Source organism: Vulpes vulpes, chromosome 8 (assembly GCF_048418805.1).
Source record: "Vulpes vulpes isolate BD-2025 chromosome 8, VulVul3, whole genome shotgun sequence".
Lineage (NCBI taxonomy): Eukaryota > Metazoa > Chordata > Mammalia > Carnivora > Canidae > Vulpes > Vulpes vulpes.
In genome coordinates this window covers 105,432,568-105,454,086 of record NC_132787.1, presented here as the reverse complement: position 1 = coordinate 105,454,086, position 21,519 = coordinate 105,432,568, and the positions used below count along the sequence as shown (strand labels likewise).

General features: G+C 45.1%; 1 protein-coding gene across 2 annotated transcripts in view; it reads left to right on the top strand.

Annotated features, from left to right (window-relative positions):
- Positions 1 to 21,519, top strand: part of ASAP2 (ArfGAP with SH3 domain, ankyrin repeat and PH domain 2) — a 173,036-nt gene that overhangs the window by 120,654 nt on the left and 30,863 nt on the right. For both annotated transcript variants that reach the window (XM_072767748.1, XM_072767747.1), the window contains exons 10-15: positions 1,817 to 1,920; positions 2,014 to 2,083; positions 8,603 to 8,690; positions 13,508 to 13,556; positions 13,638 to 13,804; positions 16,117 to 16,250. In XM_072767748.1, the coding sequence (XP_072623849.1) occupies positions 1,817 to 1,920; positions 2,014 to 2,083; positions 8,603 to 8,690; positions 13,508 to 13,556; positions 13,638 to 13,804; positions 16,117 to 16,250 (612 nt within the window). The remainder of the gene's footprint in view (positions 1 to 1,816; positions 1,921 to 2,013; positions 2,084 to 8,602; positions 8,691 to 13,507; positions 13,557 to 13,637; positions 13,805 to 16,116; positions 16,251 to 21,519) is intronic.

The following is a 21,519-nucleotide window of genomic DNA, read 5'->3' as shown; positions in this document are numbered from 1 at the left end:
GAACCTGTTTCTTCTGCCTGTGTCTGCCTTTCTGTCTCTCATGAATAGATAAATAAAATCTTAAAAAAGAAAAGAAAGAAAGAAAACATAGGTATAAATCTTCCTGACCTTGGAGTAAGTAATTGCTTCTTTTTTTTTTTTTTTTAAGATTTTGTTTATTTATTTGAGAGAGAGAAACAGAGCATGAAAAGGGAGGGGGAGGCAGAGAGAGAGAGAAGCAGGCTCCCTACTGAGCAGGGAGCCCGACATGGGGCTCGATCCCAGGACCCTGAGATCAGAACCCGAACTAAAGTCACATGCTTCAACGACTGAGCCCCTGAGGCATCCCAGCAACAGTTTCTTAGATATGACATCTAAAGTACAAATGACAAAAGAAACAATAGATAAATTTCATCAAAATTTTAAAATGCTATGCTTCAAAAACCTTTAAAACTATCAAAAATCCAGCTGGCTTGCTTTTGCTTTCAGATAAAGTCTGAATGCCAACACGAGTCTATCTGGCTCTTTTACCACTTGGTCCACTTCATCTTAGCTGCACTAGCTGTCCTTGTCTCTGTAGAGGATGACCATAGCCTCCACTTTCCTCTCCAAGCCTCTGTGTGCCCTCCCTTATTCTCCACCTATTCCTGCTTTCATCTTGAAAACCCTCCATCCAGACTCCTGTGGTTTCCTTCACTTGGTTCTTTGCTTCTTAAGTACCTGTGTTCTTGGTTCAGGTCATACTGATTGACATGCATTAGTTCTTTCATTGTTCAGCAGTGCCTCATTTCCCAAAGGATGGTGGAGATGAGACTGCCCTCATGTCTTGAACATCCTCTGGTGAGGGCACATGGAAGGAGCATCGATGGGGGAAATGGAATTCCCTTCTACTTTCCTTTCTCCCTAACAAGCTCTGCATCTTAAAACTAAATCACTTATTTTCATCTTATTTCTACTTCCTCTATTATGAAATGGACTGGCTGGGGGCTTCTCAATAAATAATTGGCCTGTGAACTCTGTTCATGTTTCGTCCCCCCTGTTTGCTTACATCTGCCAGAATTTCCAGCGCTAGTATGGACAGCTCCTTTTCACGCTTGGCTCGGGGCTTCCAGTATCATCTGTTCAATAGTTGATCATCTATTGGATGCCTGGGGTTTCATTGATGGTCTTTGCCCTTAAGAAGCTGAAGAATGGAGTTCCCAGTTGTGCAGACTCAGCCATATTCTCAGCTGACCAAGCAGATGGTCTACCCTTAGGCTAAGCAGTTAAGGTTCAGTGCTTTGGCCCCTCTGCTGGGCTAATGGGTCAGGAAAGAAAGTTCAACACCTGTGATGGACCAGGTCTTCACGCCTATTGTGACTCAGACCTTATTATAGTTACCATTTTACTGGGTGTTGTTTTCCTGTTTTCCAAGGAAGAAATGGAGGCAGGGAGCTTACGTAACTTGCTTAAAATAATAGGTAAAACATTGTTTTGGGGTTTTTCTTGCTTTTTAAAGTGCTGCCTTTTCTAACACATATGTTACCCTTCTTAGTGAGCTCTGCTTTTGCCATACCAGGAGCTTCTTGCCATTACCAAGGACTTAAGGCTTGTAATTAAGTAAAATCTGTAACTTCCAGATGGTTTCATTCTTTCAGCCAGTTGGGGGATGCTGGTTTGACATTTCCTTCTCCAGCCTGGTAGGTGGCATTTACGAATTTCCTGGGTATGAATTTTATGTCCGTATTTTGGTGTGCCGATAGGTAACATTTCTCTAATTAAAAAAATAAATAAGATTGGCTTTTTTAAAAACTTGTAATCTGGACAGGATTAAACACAACTTCTTGACCACTTTTAGGATTCACAGATTCGCCAGAGTACAGCCTATAGTTTACATCAGCCTCAGGGAAACAAAGAACACGGGACTGAGCGGAATGGCAACCTATATAAGAAGAGCGATGGGTAAGTGGTTGTGTCACTAGAGTTTAAATGGTGGTTTAGCTCCTCTGTGTCCAAAATTGCTGAACTCTTTTTTTTCCCCCATTTATCTCTAAGGATACGAAAAGTGTGGCAGAAAAGGAAATGTTCAGTTAAAAACGGTTTTCTGACCATATCCCACGGCACCGTAAGTATTCTCTTTTAATTCATGGTTTGCTATGGTGGAGTGACAGTGGGACACAGGCCACTGTGCATGTTATGGCCTTGAGGATGGATGCCTTTTTATTTTGTAAGACTTTTATTTACTTATTCATGAGAGACAGAGAGAAGCAGAGACATAAGCAGAGGAAGAAGCAGGCTCCTTGCGGAGAGCTCAATGTGGAACTCGATCCCAGGACCCCAGGATCACGACCTGAGCCAAAGGCAGATGCTCAACCATTGACCCACCCAGGTGTCCTGAGGATGGATGCCTTTTAAAGTCCTCCCTACTAGAAGGATCCCTTTTGGGGGCCTTCTCGATGTGGTGCATCTGCCCCCTGTTTATGCTTCTCTAGCCAGGGAGAGCCTTGTGTCGTTCATTGCCCAACAGGGTCAGGAAGACCTGATGAGCCAGATGGTCTTTATTTAGACCCTGGCAGCTTCCAGAAACAAACAGCACACCACTTCCCAGCTGTCAGGAAATTGAACATCCCACTCAGGAAGATCCCTACTTTTCCAGTAAAGGAGAAGCATGTAAGTGGTCAGTACTCTGGGAATTAAAATCCAAGAGAAGAGAGATTTCAGTCACTTTATTATAGAAATCTAACACACTGTGCCCAACCTCAGTCAGGTCCTTTTCCTGTCATCCTGTGTATGAGTCCTTGCAAGAAACTGAGGCCCCTATGTGGAGCCTCTTAAAAAACCAATCAGAATAGAATGACTTACTAATCTATCTTTCAGAGACCAAGAATTTTAACCACGGTTACAAACAGCTGTTCATACCATGGGGCTCTTTCCCACAGTGGCTTAGGCATATTGTCACCTTACCTGGTACAGCAGAATCTGGTAAATACCACACAGGCAGGTAGACATTTCTGAAAATGTTTAAAGGCTTAATTGTTGCTTTATTGGTGCTAATGAGAACACTGGTGATGGTCAGCATTCTTGTTCCCCAAGCAGGAGGCCTGTACCGAGTGCATACGAGCAAGCCTCAGTCCTATGAGTGGATGGGAGTGGAGGGACCTGGAGTCTGTCACCCTTCCCCTCATTCCTCCCAGTTCCCCTGGTGACGGACAGAGCTGGGCAGGAGCACAGATGTCTCTCGACAGGTCATGGCTCAATGTGGGTTCCAGAGAAATAGCTCTTCTCAGTACTCAAGCATCAAGAAACAGTGGACAACCCCACTTGAAGGCTGGACCCATAATGTGGATTGAGTCCCACAGGGAGCCCCTTCATTTTCCCCAACTCTGCTTTGGGAAGAGAGAGAGAGACAGGGCCCTAACACGCATCAGTTGTCTGCAGGGATCTCTTTGGACCTTTGCCCCACGGGATTGAATGTGTCTTTTGCCTGGGCAAATAGAAATCATTTCTCTTTTCCAAAATCCAGCCTTCACTGGCCTCCTTTGTGGTCATGACATCACTCCTGGGGCCATGCATTTTGGATCCTGGTGTGATCTTTCCATATAAACATGCCTGAGTGTCAGGGAGGAATGATATAGACTCTGGGAGGCAGATTTATTTAGTCACTATGCCTCTTTAAAATTAAGACCACAGGGATGCCTGGGTGGCTCAATGGTTGAGCGTCTGTCTACCTTTGGCTCAGGGCCTGATCCCAGGGTCCTGGGATCCAGTTCTGCATTGGGCTCCCTGCACGGAGCCTGCTTCTCCCTCTGCCTGTGTCTCTGCCTCTCTGTGTGTCTCTCATGAATAAATAAATACAATCTTTGAAAAAAAAAATTAAGACCACAGACTGGATGATGACCGGGTTCCCTCCCTGCTCTAAACACCTGTGATTCTGTGCTCTGCTTTCAAATGGTTTTCTACTCAGTTGTTTAATTCAGGTGTACTGCCTCAATGCAGAAAATTTCACAGAGTAAACTGAGTTTCATTTGGGGACTGTTTACAGCTCTTAAATTATTTGGTATATTTTCCTCATGAAAGTATGTTGCTAGTCCCAGGGCCTTGGCTTAAGCCAGTGAGTGGTTCTCCCTCTGAGACAGAAATGAAAACTGGCTCACAGTGTAAACTTGGGCTCACATCATTTCTGTTGCTTGAGCTTTTCCCTAGAAGACGCAGAAGCTCAGTTTCCTTTCAGTGTTGGTGGGTCACTCCAGTTTTTGGCGAATAGTACTGTTATAACTAGCTTTAATGCTGACAGCTCACCTTGTCACACAACTTGCATATTTAATAAGTGCTTTGTGTTTGGGGGATCCCTCTCTAGGGAATCTCTGCACACTCTATGATTCACCCTGCCCTTTACAACCTGGGCTGGGAGCTGCTGGAGCAGCCATTGCCTCCAGCGCAGAGGAGTTGCAGGTGAGAGCTCTGACCCTCTGCCTTGCCAGGGAAATAAGAGGGTTACTGTAGCAAGAGCGATGTATACATACAACACAGAGCAGTCCTTTCCTCCTTCCTGTCTGTGTATTCTGAATGCTCTTGGAAGGCAGAGCCCTCCACCCTCCAACCCCCCAACACACACATGTGCCACTGCACCTACACGGTGTTCACATGTGGTCGTGGGAATTAACCTCTGCCCAGAAAGGGATTTGTGCCTTTTTAAACATTTTTTTTTGGATTTGGCTCCTTGTGTAGCTTACATTTGTAGCCAGCATCTCCCTGAGAAGGTAATTTATCATCAAGGGAATGGAGGACAATTGTTCAAAGACCAGACTGAGTAAATGGGGATCTAAGAGCAGTGTCTGGCACTTGGTGGAGAATCAAATCTTTACATTGTAGAAGCACAGCCTGTATTTGCTCCATTTGGAAAACTAGTTTCTTCTCAGGAGGCTGGCAGCCTTTGGGAAAGGAGACTGTTGTGTTCTGTATTCTAGCATAGGGACGGTGATAACATCCGGATGAATTCAGTGAAACCCGTAGTTGGTATTCCCCATTAGCCAAGGTTAATTGTGTTTTCTGGCACTAGGCAGAAGTGATCCTTGGAACAAAGTAACTAATTGAGTATCATCTTTGTCAAGTGCATCACTGCCACACTGCCAAAGGCTAGGGACTTTTTAAGTTGGAAGAACTGTCCACTGGTTCTTATGTAGTCTCAGTTTTGTTTTGTTTTTTTTTTAAATGATCATCAATCATGAAGAGTACAGACTTCCTATTAAAAGCCTGACAAATTGGGAAAAAATAGAAGGGCATTATTAAAATTAGAGGAGCTCTAATAATCAGTGCCTTCAGTCAAACACAAAATCTATAATAGATCTCTTACCCTGCCTCTTCCTTTCTATTAAGCCAGAGCTTTTCAAATTACGCTCTCAACAAGCACTGGTATCTGATAAATTCAGTAGAGCTGTTCTATAGCTGAATTCAGTGATGACACCATTTTCCCCAAATTGCAGCAGGGGAGGGAATTTAAAGGAGAAAATGCTCTCTATTTAGAAATTTTCTCCAGGGAAGCCTGAGTGGCTCAGTGGTTAGTGCCACCTTCAGCGCAGGGTGTGATCTTGGAGACCTGGGATCGAGTCCCGCATTGGGCTCCCTGCGTGGAGCCTGTTTCTCCCTCTGCCTGTGTCTCTGCCTCTCTCTCTCTCTCTCTCTCTCTCTCACTTAGTGTGTCTCTCATGAATAAATAAATAAAATCTTTTAAAAAATTTTTTTCTCGGGATCCCTGGGTGGCGCAGCGGTTTGGCGCCTGCCTTTGGCCCAGGGCGTGATCCTGGAGACCCGGGATCGAATCCCATGTCGGGCTCCCGGTGCATGGAGCCTGCTTCTCCCTCTGCCTGTGTCTCTGCCTCTCTCTCTCTCTCTGTGACTATCATAAATAAATAAAAATTTAAAAAAAAAATTTTTTTTTCTCCCATAGACTTTTTTCTTTCTTTCTTTCTTTTTTTTCATAGACTTTTTTCTTAAGGCTTTGGTATCAACTACTCCTTAATCTGGATGGACAGATAGCAAACAGCTATGAATATAAAACCTACAAGCTGACCATCTTAAGCAGTATCAGCTGTTCTGAGTTTTGTGGACCTACTCTTACAGCTATTACTTTTAACGTGTAGCCACATTTGTGCCTTTATAATTATTCCTACTTCCCACTATAGGCACTGAATATTTTCCCATGTTTTATGGTGTTTGTACACTGTGAAGGACACAGTCTGTCTTTGATGGTAGCTGTCTCGGTAAGAATGAGCAACTTTCCTCATGGCACAGGGAAAATGAAAGAATACAAGTTATAGGGGACGGAGAAGGGGTGGTATTAGTTCACTGACCTTCATTGCACTGAAAGATACCCACAGATATGTCCAGGTTCATGACTCTGCCTTCTGCAGAAAGCCAGGAGCAGCAGTTAAGAGCTTGTGCTCTGAGGCCAGGCTGCTTGGCTCAAATGTTGCTTCACTGCTTCCAAGCTTTATAAGGTCCGTCTTGTTATTTAGTCTATCTGGGCCAGTACCTTTATAACACTGAAGCAGTTCATATCTCAAAGGTCAGAAGGATTAAGTGAATTATTTTTTTTAAATGCTTAGAACAGTATCTGCCTCCTATAGGCTGATCATCATAATCATTATTATTACAAATAGATGAGTAAATGTAACTACTCGTATTATTCAGAATTACCTTCTTGTGCATGAAAGTATTTCTGTACACACCAACCCCTCTTACTGCTTCTGTGCCTAAGACTCGATGGACACCAGCAGTTTGGAAGTAGGCCAGGAAAGTCCCCTAGATGCATATGCACAGGAGTTAATGAGTTAGACACCTGCTTTATATGGTAAATTCCGTGATTGCATTTTGGTGTGGTCTCCCCCTTGGCACTATAGAAATATATCATTCGGTGTATTGGTTCCTGGATGAGCCAGGTGCTTCTATTGGTAAAGATCCAAAATTAGATTGATGGTACTTTCACTCAGAATTGTCAAGGTTTGCAAGATTGAACAGAGTTTGAAGTTATTTAATACTGATTTCTGATGATCCAAGGATTCTGTTAGGCATCTATGACTGTGGAGAATATCCAGTGACTTTCATATAAGAGATGAGCCCAATGTGGCCACAAACCAGGTGAGTCTGGTCCACCCTATTGATCCAAACTTCTGCTTATCCTACCTTTATCAAACCCAAACTGTTCACACTGCAAGGATCCATCCTGTTTTAACAGAGACTATGCTCCCTTACCCTGACTTTCTGAGTTTAGTGAAAAGAGATCTACAAATGAATGAAGGTCTCACAGGTCTGCCCAGGTATGGGTGGACATGTGTGTGTTTCTCAATGAATCCCAAATCCAAGCTTTTACAACCTAAAAACATGGCTGGTAGCCAAGGTAGGGTGAGTAAGAGGTTGAAGTGTATGACATTTTATTTGATCTTTCCCTCAGCAGCTTGGGAAGTGGGTAAAATAAGCCCTTTCTTATTTGGAGATTTCTCCAAGATTTCTGAGAGACATTTTGCCATTAATAGGTTTTTTGGGGGGTTTTTTCCTTCTAAATTGTCTTATCATTTGATCTTTGCTTTTTTTTTTTTTTTCAACTAATTGTGGTGGTTTTTGAAACGGTAATAAAATACCCATTTTGGGCAGCCTGAGTGGCTGAGTGGTTTAGTGCTACCTTCAGCCCAGGGTGTGATCCTGGAGACCTGGGATCGAATCCCACATCGGGTTCTCAGCATGGAGCTGCTTCTCCCTCTGCCTGCGTCTCTGCCTCTCTCTCTGTGTGTGCCTCTCATGAATAAATAAATAAAATCTTTAAAAATAAATAAAATACCCATTTTGACACCTCTCTGACAAAAATGTATTGTGATCTTTTGTTGCCACTGTGCTCAGGGGACTCAGGGTACTTCGTAAATGAGATGAGTTTTGTTAAAACTTGCACTTAGAATTATCAATTATCTGTTGTGACTTCAAAAAGTAGGGAAAATTCTTTCTCTTGTCATTATTGTGCTGTGAGATTCTCTCCTTGGAAATGAGTGTTTACACTGAGGAAAACACTTCTAAGATCACCATAAATTGAGCCCAAGTCACCCAGCCAACCATCTGTGTCATCAGTAGGAATTGGGACAGAATGTCTCAGAGTGTTAGCCATGGAGCATTTGATCTCAGGGAGCCCACTGCCATCGACCTCAGAGCTAGCATCACTTGTCCCCCTGGCCAGGTGGGTGTGTGGGCCACCAAGCGTCCCTCTCAGGGAGTGGCAGCTGCCCTCCCCATGGGAGCTGAGATTTAAGGACATGCTGTGTTGTGCCTTCCTACATAAAATCTGCCTTCTGCGAGTTGTCTTTGCAAACTAGCAGAAACCCTGTTCTTGCTGTATTTTTTAAAAGATTTTATTTATTTGAGAGAGAGAGAGCAGAAGCAGGGATAGGGGCAAAGGGACAAGCAGACTCCCTGTTGAGCAGAGAGCCCAACACAGAGTTCAATCCCAGGACCCTGAGATCATGACCTGAGCTGAAGGCAGACACTTGACCAATTGAGCCTCCCAGGTACCCGATGTTCTTGCTGTATTTTAAAGAGAAATGATACCATATGATTTTCCCCTCCTTCCCACACATCTCCCTGTTTCTCTGTTTTTGAACAGGCTAACCGGCCTCCTGCGAAGCTCAACCTATTAACCTGCCAAGTGAAGACCAACCCCGAGGAGAAAAAGTGTTTTGACCTTATTTCACGTAAGTTTATTTCTCAGGTACTCTGCCACAGAGAAATGATTTTAAATTCTCAGCTAGGGCATCAGTCCCATTTCACAGAATTGATTGTCAGGGAGAAATGCCTTCATTTGATGTGACATACATGCTCTCTCTTTCCACTCATAACGGCTTGCTTGCCAGTGTCTCTGCAGCTTCAGACCTGACGCTGAAGGCGGCCCTGCTCTCACAGGCCCCTGTAAACGAGATTATAGTAGATCAGCCCTCAAGCCTAAAATCCCCTCACTTAACTAAAAAAAGGACGATTCTGTTGTTAAAGTATCCATGGTTTGGGTGATGTTAGAAATGTTGCACAACTAACATGGTGAAGTCTTCAGAAGGGCCCTGGAAACTTTGGTTTTTGAAATTGTTTTGTCTTCCCCACCACAGAATTTGTCTTTCTGCATCTGTATGCTTTTCCTTTTTGTGGCATACACAAAAGAATCACCGCAGAACCATACGAAGAAGGGAAAAGACTAGTGGGTCTTAATGGAAACGAGATTGGCCTTTTGTGCATGGTACTTTCGGGTGGCAGGGTTACAGTTTGGGGAAAAGAAGGAGCCAGATCCCCTTTCAGAGTGTGTGTGGCGGGGGGGAGGGGGGGGTTGGGGGGGGGTCATAAGGGATTTGGGCACAGGATTTGAGTTTGTAGAGGAAAAGTCTAGACCATGCATTTTAGGATGGTGAGCACTGTCTTATGTGCCTTAGTATCCAGAGCATGAGGTGTCTGCTTTTTTAAGATGTCTGTTGGGTCATATTATTGGAACTTATTTCCTCTGTGATGTATTGCTCACAGCAAGCTTAGGAGGTGATTATTGCCACCTCCACTTCTCTGGATGAGGAGACAGAGGCCCGCAGTTCACCCTTGAGGCCCACAGTTTACCCTCGTACCCTATTGTCCCCATTGTAATGCGCCTCGTACTGAGGTGGGGGAGAGCCTTGAGCAGTGTGATGTAAAGGCTTTGGGCATTGTTCTGTCCTTTGAATTCTAGACTTAATTTGTAAAATAAAATCGGCTTTGTCCTGCTTCAAACCCTGTGTCCCTACTTGGCTCAGGAGGGCCACAAATTTGTTTACCCCTCTGCTGCTTTCGATCTTCTGCACTCACACAGGATAGTGTAAACATGCAGAACTGACCATATTCAAAATGGGATCTAGGGTCACCTGGGGGGCTGGTTGGTTCATCCAACTCTTGATTTTTGGCTCAGGTCATGATCTCGGGGTCATGAGATCGAGCCCCTGAGGGCTCTGCACTCAGTGGGGAGTCTGCTTGAGATTCTTTCTCTTTCTCTCCCTCTGCCTGTACCCCCCTGAGCTCGCTCTCTCTCATTCTTTCTCTGACTCTCTCTAAAATAAATAAATAAATAAATGTTTAAAATAAATAAAATGCGATCACTTCTGGGGTTACCTGCCTCCAGAGGTTTTATGTGAACAGAGAACTTGATGTCCTAATCTGGTATCAACAAGAGGCTGGGGACCACTTGGAGGCTTTAGGCCGTTCCCTTTTTCTGAAGTGATAACTCGTGATAAGCAGGGTGTCACCCTTCAAGACCTAATGGGCCCTTAGTAGTTAACAAAGCTTGCCCGTGTGGTGCACACACTGGAAGGCAGATGTGAGCATTTCTCATCACTTCACTTGGCCCAGTCCCTCCAGCATCCCTGCCCCCCCCCCCCCAGAGCAGCACAGAAGCATTTATTACACACTTGTAAACAACTCGAAAGCACTCCCCATTTTTAACCACGGGTCAGGCACTAAGGAGGGTCAGTGGATGGATGGTAAGTGTGCCTCACTACCTACCAAGCGTGAATTATTGCATTCCTTGGACATGTGGGAAGGTGGGCCTGTGCAAATCTGGTTTTGTATGAACGCTCTGGCAAGCCAGCATTTGCCAAGATTCCATCAGTATCTTTGCTCTACTACCTAATGCATAATAAATACCTTAGGCAATAGCTTCCCACCCCTGATCCCCAAATGGGCTCCTGAATTCGGTTTGAGGAGCTTTTGTAAATTGGCCAGAAACCATTGTCATTCTTTGTAAAAAGCTCTTGTTTCTTCTTCCCCGCACTGTCCTTTAGTGGGCAGAGTGAATCCCAATCCTACCAATTTTTCATCCTAGTTTTCAAAAGGTGCTACTCTCCTGGGAGGAGTTGTGAAGATAATGCTTTGTCACCGTGCTGTGTGGGTTTGGTCGTCACAGAGAAGCCAGAAAACTGGCCAGGAATCATCTAGGGAAACGCTGCCCAGTGATGAAGCCCTGATTTGTTGAGCTCCTCGAGAAGATTGAGGCTTGGGTCCGTGTCTTCCTGACACAGGAAACGAGGCTGTTACCCTCTCCGTTCCTCCCCCGCCTGCTGGCTGGGCTGGTGGGAAATGTATTACAAAGATGCATTTGAGCTCTTTAAACATTTGGGTGCTTGGAGGAATAAAAGTCAAGCTGCATGGTGTGCAGTGAGGAAGATACTTCAGCTGTGGGTCTGTCAGGCCCCAAGAGTCACCCTCACCCTGTGAAGCCGCTCCAGAGTGACCCAAAGAGCCTGGAAGAGCAAGAGACGGACAGCAGGCTTCATTTGGTTCCCTGCAGGGCCCTACTTTACCATTCTTTCCGCCACCAGAGATTCCTCGCTCTGTACAAGCTGCACATGGGCCTGGGCTTCTCAAGGAGAGCGTTGTTCGTGGCACAGCCGGCTCTTCGGGAGCTTGTCCAGCTCTGCTGCCCTCACATCGACCCTACCCTTTGCAAATTCAAGGCCTGCCCCATTGTTCTCAAACACACAGGCACTCTTGGCAGGATGGAAGGTACAGGAGAATTTGGAGGTGACCTGGGTCAGTGCCCTGAATAGGACAGACCCACAGAGAGCCAGTCTCTTTCCAAGTCCACACACTGGGTTTTGTGGCCAGTTGGAGCCCAAGCCTAAGGCAGAGAGACAGCCCTTCCCGGGCCCCAGCTACCATCTTCTCTTGCTTTTTCTTCTCTCTCATAGTTGAAGCTGCTAGAAACTATTCTCGAGTTTGAAAGCATCTCAGGAGCGTCTGTAGGAGATAAATTCTTATTTGGAAGTTTTCACAGAGCACTTCACCTGCTCCTCACATTTCAGAATATAGCATTGGCCAAAGGAAATGGGCTGCCCCTCCGCCACCTTGACTCTCCTCCTTGAGCCATGGCTGGTCTGGCCAGGAGACAGGTCAGTGAGAGTCCCGGCCTCCAGCATACCCACCAACAGCACAGCTTCCTGACAACTCAGAGACCCACCCAGGTTGGGGTGTGGCTCTGCCCCTGTGGGTCCTGCCTCTGGGTGAGGCCTTTAAAGTCAGGGCAGAAAGTGGGAGCTGGAAAAGGGCAGTGTTCCCCTTTTCCAGCACTGGTAGTTCAGCATGGCTCAGCCTCTAACATCTGAATCGTGTAATTCGGTTCATTTTTCTGAACTTGAAACTGTTCTTAAGTCCCATTCCTCTCTGCGGTAACAGGGTGGGGTGTAGCAAGAGTGTAGTTATAATCCCCCAAGTGTCAGGATGGGAAGAAGCATGTGGGACCATGATTCGGAAACCTTACTCCTCTGCTGCTGGCTGCGTTTGACCTTTGTCACTTACCCACCCTCCCTGGACCTAGGTGTCCCTCCAGCCAGCTCACCAGGAACCGCTCTCAGGACCAGCGTGCTTCCGGGGGCATAAAGACCACTGCTGGAAGATGATGTATGAGCTTATTCAGAGAGGCACGGAGGGTTTTGTGTGTCCCCAAGGACAGTCACTGCTCTGCTGTCTGGAGAAGTTGGGTCTCCTCCCTTTATTCTGTTTGGTTTTAAATTTAATTTCCTTTTTGGCTTTAGTTTACACTGAGTATAGACAGGATTTCTGAATATCTGCTCCCCACCATGACTTGTCTAGTTAAGTACATGGTACCAACCATGTGTACTGCTTTCAAAACCTGGAAATTAACATTGATGATGATATTCACTTAGATTCTTACTCAGATTATATCAGCGTTTCCCCTGGCGCTCTGGGACTCCTTGCAGGATCCTGTGGTTGGTTTTTACTTTCTTTGTATGCTACAGGCTGTAGCAATACCAGAGCCTCACCTTGTCTTCCATGACCTTGATACTTGTTTTGAAAAAGATTAATCAGTTTTTTGGTTCAGTGCCCCTCAACTTGGGTTTCCCTGATGTTTTCCCACAATTGGACCAAGCTTCTGCGTTTTTGGTGAGAATAGCACATCCCATGCCCCTCGTCTTGGCTCTGCACACAGGGGTCAGCAGTCTGGCACAAGCTTTGTAGTCGTTGCCGTGTTTGCACACAGGTTGTGTGTGAGCATACAGCTTGTGTCCCATCATCACCTGGCTGTTCTGTAAATACAGCACTTCCACAGCCTATTAGAATGTCTCATCTTTTTCTAAAAAGGCCAGAAAACTTCTAAGATACTCATTTGGAAAAGGCTTTTTTTATTCAAAGGGCTGTAGCAATTACTTTTGGGGGCCCAACTTTGTAGCCAGTTAAAAAAACAAAGCTTTTAAAAAGATGATGATGGTTTCCATCACAGGACAGCTTCAGTTTGGGGAAGCCTCGTGTCTTTTATAAACTGGGATGGGAGACGGCAGATTTGTGAATTTGGATGTCAAAGCCAGTCTCTGAGCAAGGGCAAGCAAGGTACGGGAAGGACATGAGAGAGGGCCCAGTGATCCACAGATCGTTCATTTCCAGCAGAGAGTTGAGATTATTCCCTGAGGTTAATTATAAACCACTTTCTGCGGGAATTGTGTGCAGATTACTGCGCGGCCTCACAAGTGACAAAACTCCTCTTGCCATGCAGATGACAGGACGTACCATTTCCAGGCGGAGGATGAGCAGGAATGTCAAATGTAAGTTACTTGGGAGGTGGGCCTGGGGGCCGGGATCCTGCAGCCCTTGGGGATTTAACACAACATCTCTGATTTTTCTAGTTGGATGTCTGTGCTGCAGAATAGCAAAGAAGAAGCTTTAAACAATGCATTTAAGGGGGATGACAATACCGGGGAAAATAACATAGTCCAAGAACTGACAAAGGAGATCATCTCCGAAGTGCAGAAGATGACGGGCAATGACGTGTGTTGCGACTGTGGGGCGCCAGGTGACACCCCCTCCCTCCCCGCCCCCACTGCTCTTGGACAGTCACATCTCATTCCGATTCAGAGTCCAGTCACCAATTTTCCCTTGTGCTGCAGACCCAGGGCTGCCCTGCGGTCGCAGCTGCATACTGGGCTGTGTGCAGACTGCATGGGAGGAGGGTGGGAAGACACCTGCCTCCGGGCCTTGAACAGGCCCATGGAGCTGAAAAGATTTAAAGCTTTTTGAGAAATGAAAACGGAAGTACGGAAGGCGGCTGAAACCAAGGTCATGTGTTCATTGTATCAGCTGTAGGGGTGGCTTTTCCCGGGATTTACCCCATCCTCCCTTTGTGTACTTTGTAGACTCTAAGCCACTGTCTAGCCTGTGATGCTGGGAGAGCCATTGTCTTTGTTAAGTATGGGTTTTCCTGTATGAAAAATGAAGGAACTGGCCCAGAGGGTTTTCGGGTCCCTCCCAGGTTGCCACGTTCTGTGAAATGAGAGGTTTATTTCTGCCTTTTCATGAACCCTCTCAGGGTCTTCATTTTTTAATTGACATAGAGTAACATTGTAGATTTTAATCGCTGGTATTTTAAAAGCTTAAAGAGTGGCTTTCTTCTGATTAAGATGAAATGGTGCTGTGAGGTCGGGAGCTTTGGAAAAGCTGCTTCTGGACATTTACAAAATGAGAAAGATGGTAGAATGGTCAGTTACCATTTTCATTCTTCTAATTTTCTGACCATTCTTACAAGAAACAAACACAACAAAAACAGCGTGGGCAGTTGAGAATTGCTGGTTTATTTCATGTTGCCCCAAAGGCTGTATATCTGGGGGTAATTTGAGGAACTGCCTCAGTCTCAGACCCACTAAAAATGACCTGTTGGCAGGAGATGAGGGAGTGATAAATAGTGAATCATGCTTTTTCTTAAGAAAAGAGAAGGATGGTGCAGTACTTGGACTTTTAAAATGCTTCCAGAAAGAAGTCAAAGCTATGGACATTTCTGTTGGCAAATGCTGAGACAAGATGGGTGACGTGACACTTGGTATAAAGTAGTCAAAACACACTCATACCTGCCAAGAGCATGAATCAGCCAATACGATAGATGTGAAAATGCAGATGCCCAGGAGTATTTCGGAATGGATAATGTTTTTTGTAACTTGAACATTTAAAAAAAGAACTTGACAATCATCTAGGGACCCAGGTTACACTATTTGCCTGCCGTGAGTTTCTAAAGGCAGCAGGCAGTTCGAAAGAGAATGGTACCTAATAAAGGCTGTGATAATGTGCTCGAGTAGATTTTATTTTGAATGCCTCCTTTTTAGTCAATCTAGCACCTATACCTCAGGCACTTCTGGAGTGTCTGCTGTGTGGCCCACACATAGTAGGATGCCTCAGTGAGTAGGTAACTGCTCTGAGAAGCACGGTGACACAGTGCCAGATGACATTGGGCCTCGGCCCATGCAGGGCTGTGGTCTGGTTCTCCACCCCCTTGAGCAAGGCCCTTCTTTCTGCACTGTGAAGACACCTGTCCTGTTCACCTGCTGGCGCCCTTGTCTGTGCTAAATGAAGTATTATATATCAGTATCTGTAATTTCTGAGGCTCTTGTGATACAGAACTATCACTGCTGCTCCCAAAGTGCTGAGCACAGAGTATGGCATCGGCACATAGTATGTGTTCTCCATCATTACCATTAGCATTTGGTGAACATAGAGACGTGTTTTTTTTTCCCTTAAGATTTATTTATTGATTTATTCATGAAAGACACAGAAAGAGAGGCAGAGACATAGGCAGAGGGAGAAACAGGCTCCTTGCAAGGGAGCCTGACTTGGGACTTGATCCCGGGACTCTGGGATCATGCCCTGAGCCAAAGGCAGACACTCAACCACTGAGCCACCCAGGCATCCCCATATAGACAGCACTAGACTGGGGGGGGGTTTCTTTCCCCTTTGCTGGTCTGACCAAGGTTGACGACCTGCGTGGTCTGTTCAGGACAGCCCTCAAAAGCCTACGCTCACTAGAGGGCACTGTGGCCTGTTTATTCTTGGACACAGCATCTGTCACTTGGGAGTTCTTAATGAATGGAAGGGTGGGCAGGATAAATGAGTAAATAAATGGAGGGATGGAATGAGGAGGGGGAGCAGACACGTGCATGTGTGTGTGTTGTGCATAAACCGGTGCTATTGCGAATGAATGATGAATGAGAGCTCCAGCTGTGTTAAGGATTGAGAAAATGCTCATGCTCAAAACTCCACATGCAGTAACTCCAGGAAAAACGTTGTGACCCCGGCCCTCTACTTACTGCAAGCTCCAATTTTCCCTGTTCTCTTTGGCAGATCCTACATGGCTTTCCACCAATCTGGGCATCCTGACCTGCATTGAGTGTTCTGGAATCCACCGGGAGCTCGGGGTTCACTATTCCCGGATGCAGTCCCTCACATTAGATGTCTTAGGAACATCTGAGCTGCTGGTAACTCTCAAGTCCTTGATTTTGAAATGGAAATGAATAAGCTAAAAACCAAGTTTTTATTTTGGTATTCAAATCCATTTTGTCTTCTTGAAATTCCACTGGGCTGATGGTTGTTGATTTTTGCCAGATGGGTTTGGCCAATTAGAACCTCAGTGATGATTCCTCCTTCTTAGCTACTAGTAGTTCAGGGCACTTTTTGTTGGAAAACTTTATTCTTAAATGAATTAAGTGAAGTGTTTAAAAGGAGGGCTAAAAGGAGGGCTGAGACTATTGGGAGACCGTGGACTAGGATGGTGGCACTGTCGAGCTTACTTCATTCCTTTGCCACACGCAGAACACAAAGCCCAGAGATAATCAAGGACTCATTCCCCCCAAGTCACCTGCAGATTCCTGCCAAGTCTGTGGTCACCATTTGGCTCAAGCCTCTAGTGCACTTTTCCCTGCCCCCTTACTATTACCCTTTGGGGGAGATACTGGTTTTTGCTTTCACTGCCTTTGTTTCTAAGGAAGGTTTTCATTTTGGTTCAGTGAGAACACATAAGCTGTGCAGTGCGATGTCCATTAAGACTGAGAGGTTGAAGCATTTTCTGTGAAGTAGCATCCAGTGTATTGAGACCGGCCTCACTGAGGGAAAGGCACATCACACTAGGTGTTTCGGAGCCACCTAAAAGGAAGCTTTTGTGAACTGTTTTCAAAATTTGCAATTGCTGGTAGGAAGCAGTGTTAGAAATTCTAGGTGTAGCTGGGCATTGGACAGTAAACATTAAGTGGTTACAGATTGCTGTTGATTGTAATGAAAAGTACAATAGTCTTGACAGAAAATCAATTATTGTGGTCAGTATAACCTCTCAAGGGGCCATAAATTTTCTTGATGACTGCCCTAGAACCAGCATGTCTGAGCTCACAATGCATTTTGAACTATCTTGTCAAATCCTTCCAGTCTTTCCAAAGAATTCCTTTATGGTCTTGAAAGACAAAGTTGGGAGAAACTAGAGTGAATTCTGGTCTCGCGGTTAGTAATATTCTTGATGACTTAAAGTTTAAAACTAAGCTGGACTTGGCAAGACTCAAGCAGTGTATTCTTGGATCGTCAGTGTGGTTATCGTTAATGTCGTGGTACATTCCTCCTGTGTCTTAGAGCCATCTGTGTACAAGTGGAATCCTGGGAAGCTGATGATGGCATAAATTTGAGATTCCCACAGTATATTTTCAGAGAAACACAAATTCTCAGAAAGCACTGGTAAACTAAGGCAGTTACTGTACTGTCCTACTGGTTTTCTCAAAACAGTGGGCAATGTTAAGTGACTTCTGGTGAAATAATAATTGCTTATTTTGTATGAGGTACTTCCCAGAGCACTTGGTATATATTAGCTCATTTCCCCTTCACAACAACCCAATGACCTTGGTATTTATCCCCACTTTACAAAGGAGGAACTGAGGCTTAGAATATTTTCATGTGCCCAAGGTTATATAGTTATAAAGTGCCAGATCTGGGACAGGATCCTTTCATCTGATTCCGGAGCTTGCACTTAACCTCTGAGGAGCCCGGGCCATAACTGGCCTTTGTAGTGGCTTGTGTGCCTGTGTAGTGAGCATGTGAGCATTCACTGCTGTCACTCCTCTTCCCCCATCTGCCATTCCCATCCTGTACCCTTCCCCATCAAATGTTTAACAGCTTTTCTGCATGATGTCATGATCTCACCGTTGCCTTCTTGTCAAATCTTTGTCATCATCAGTAATCAGTGTGAGTTACCGATTGTGTGGTGAGAAAGAGGTGCTGAGTAAACACACCCTGTTATACAATGAGCTCACCTCACAAATGGTGATTGTCTGTGACTTCAGAAACAGAGTAGTAAAATGATTAGGAAGTGATGAGTTTTGACTATTTGTTTTTAATACAATTTGTGTAATTGTGAGTTCATATAATGTAATTTTACTAATGACTCTCGTGAGCCTGTAGGAGCTTGACCCCAGCACATCTGTTATACCTGCTTAAATAGGTCTCAAAACCTAAACATGGTCTTCATGAGACTCATGAGACTCTTGCCTACTAAACAGAAAAAGGCCAAGGAAGGTAGAAGGGAAGATGTCTACATCTCAGTGAAATGATGAGATGGATTCTGATGCTAAGTTAGAATCTTGGTCTCTATCTCCCAGAGCCTCTGTCTATGCATGCTCACAGGAGTTTAACAGTTGGCCAGCTGTCAGCCCTGATGGAGCTGTCAGGCAGAGCCTGCTCATTTAATACCTACCTGCAGGTATTTCCAGAACCTGACCTCTGCTGTAGTTCCAGACTCTCCGTTGTCTGTCTCTTCCTCAGTGGTTACAGAAAAATAGAGGGAAAAAGGGCCCCAAATCTTGTGAGGTTCACTCCCATCCCCTGATTCCCTCTCAACCCTGCCTCTGTGGTGATGTGGTTCATGCTCATGGACGGTGGGCATCTCCCCACCCCCACCCACTGGGTGCCAGGATGACGGCCTGACATCCTGTCCAGAACCCTCACTGCTCAGCTATTCAGTCAAGCACTGCGTGGACAGTGTGTGTCAGGGGTTAGGATTCATTTGTAAAACATGAGTTCAACCCTTTTTAAAAAAGATTTATGTATTTTTTAAAGTTTATTTGAGCTTAAGCGGGGAAGGGGGCAGGGAGAGAGAGAGAATCTCAAGCAGACTCCATGCACAGCCCAGAGCCCAACATGGGTATGATCCCAGGACCCTGACATCACAACCTGAGCCAAAATCAAGAGTTGGACACTCAATGGACTGAACCACCCAGACACTCCTTTATTTATTTATTTGAGAGAGAATGAGCGTGCACACCCACATAAGTGAGGGCAGGAACAGAGGGAGAGAGACGGCCAGACTCTGCACTGAGTGTAGAGCCAAAGGCAGGGCTCAGTCTCATGACCCCAAGATCATAGCCTAAGCCAAAATCAAGAATCAGACTTTTAACCAAGACTGAGCCGCCCAGGCATCCCTATAAGTTCAAGCCTTTTTAAGGCATCCCAGTTCTTTTGTTCTGCTTAGACAGTTGGATGCTTGAACAGAGGCTCTCCTGAAGCCTTGACACATAGATGTCTCTCTGTGTGTGTCTAGAATTATGTCTGGAACATAGTAAGAACTGTAAAGGATTAGCTCTCCTTATTCCCTACTCCAAGATGACTTTAAATCCTTTTGGAAGAATAATCCCTGTGTCCTAGTGTGTGTGTGTGTGAATCCGCAGGAAGATTCCAGTGTCCTCGTCTGCTGCACGAATGAACCTGTAGGATGCGCAGAGCAGTGACATCAGGCTGTTTGGTTGAGTCGTTCCCGATGGTATGTGTTCTTGCACAGCAGATGTTGAGGAAACTTCTCCACACCCTGTCAAGAGGGTGAACTGGAAAGTAACCTTCCAGTGTCTCCATGGGAGCAGCCTGGGCCAAATTACTTTATGGGCTCAGACATTCTCTGTCCTTGAGGAAAATCAGATCTCAGGATGGTATGCTGTGACAAGCAGGGATTTTCATTCTTGGCTGGCATGGTGCTTCTAAACAGACAGACGCTCGTCACATAGAATGTCACTCCTGTCCTCCCATATGGCCTCCTTCTTCATGATAAAAAGCTTTTTGCTTAAGCTCGTAAATTATTTTCTGGTCTCAGGTTTGCACACAGTTCTCTTGGATGGTACACCGTGGTGGCAGTTTCACTATTTCCTTTCTTATTTTGGTTTCAAAGCATGTTTGATTTCTAATATTTTTATTAACTGAATGGGTTTCAGCGGCATCCATGAAGGTGGCCGGGTAGCAGTCATCTTTTCTTCCCTCCACCTGCTTTTAGAAATCATGTCTCATTCAGCAGAAAGGAACCAGGTACATGAAGGGAAGTCATGCCCTTTGAACTGGTACTCTAGCACGTACTGCTAGATATCTTTAGATTTTAAAGCAACTCTGCTTTCAGAAATTGTCCTGAACAAAGATTTTAGAAAGAATAAGTTTCGGGATCCCTGGGTGGCGCAGCGGTTTGGCGCCTGCCTTTGGCCCAGGGCGCGATCCTGGAGACCCGGGATCGAATCCCACGTCAGGCTCCCGGTGCATGGAGCCTGCTTCTCCCTCTGCCTATGTCTCTGCCTCTCTATCTGTGTGTGACTATCATAAATAAATTAAAAAAAAAAAAAAAAGATAAGTTTCCTCCCTAACATAGATCATCATTTCAGCATTGATTTTAGTTCACATGTAAAACAGCACCAGTGGTACTAGGGTCCCTGTAGCCTATGATCAATTTGACACCACCATTTGGCATGAAATTAATAAAGGGAAATTTGGAATTATGAACTTGATGTTGAGTCAGTAATTTAAAAATCTTTTCCATCAAATTGAAGCACAGGGTCACGCACCTAGGTGCACATACTGCTGGCTCTGGCCTGTGTTACCTAACTTTGTCCTGCCTCTCCTCTCGAGACATTGTTAATAAGCTAACAAGCTGTCCAGCATAGAGCAGGTCGGCTGACGGCCAGGTCTGAAGGAGAGCCCAGTAATGGAGGCCTGCAGATGAGAGCTTCCTTACAGCTGGAAGCGCTGTTTCACCTGGGATTAAGTTAAAGCCACTCCTAGGAAGCTGAAGGCAGCAAGAGGCGTGTACCAGCCACTGCTTAGTGAGCACCTGTTACACTCAGGCCTTGTCCTAGGTGCTCTGTGTCTAACCTAAGCAAGAACACTGTCTTATAAAAAGGGGCTGGAACGGTGAAGCCAGGTATTACACTCTGGACCATCATGCCCCAGAGCCTGTGTTCTGTTCTATTTAAATTACATCTCTTGAACTTTTTCTCAGCCACAAACTCTATCAGAAAGAGATTGAGGGGTGGCTATCTGACTCCATTGGAAGAGTTTACCACTCTTGATCTCGGGGTCTTGAGTTTGAGCCCGGTGTTGTAAAGATTACTTAAAAAAAAGTAAACACCAAAAAAAGTTGAACACCAAAACATACATACATATATATAAAACAATTTCTAACTACAGCAGTATTACTGAGAAGTATATTATATACTTCGTAAAATATGTCAAAATAGAATGTTTAAAGCCTTGGATGAAAACATAATTTTTTTTAATGAAAATACAATTTCCGTGTTCCCCAGAGTATCTTTTTTTTTTTTTTTTTGGTGCTCCCTCTTTTGGAGGTAAAAATTTAGAGCTCACTGCATTCTTAGCTTGGCCTGCTGGGGTCCAGTGCCTTCCCTTCCCTGGGCCTAACCCATTTGTACATTGTCATGGTCTCTAGCCTTCCACCCTTCTGGG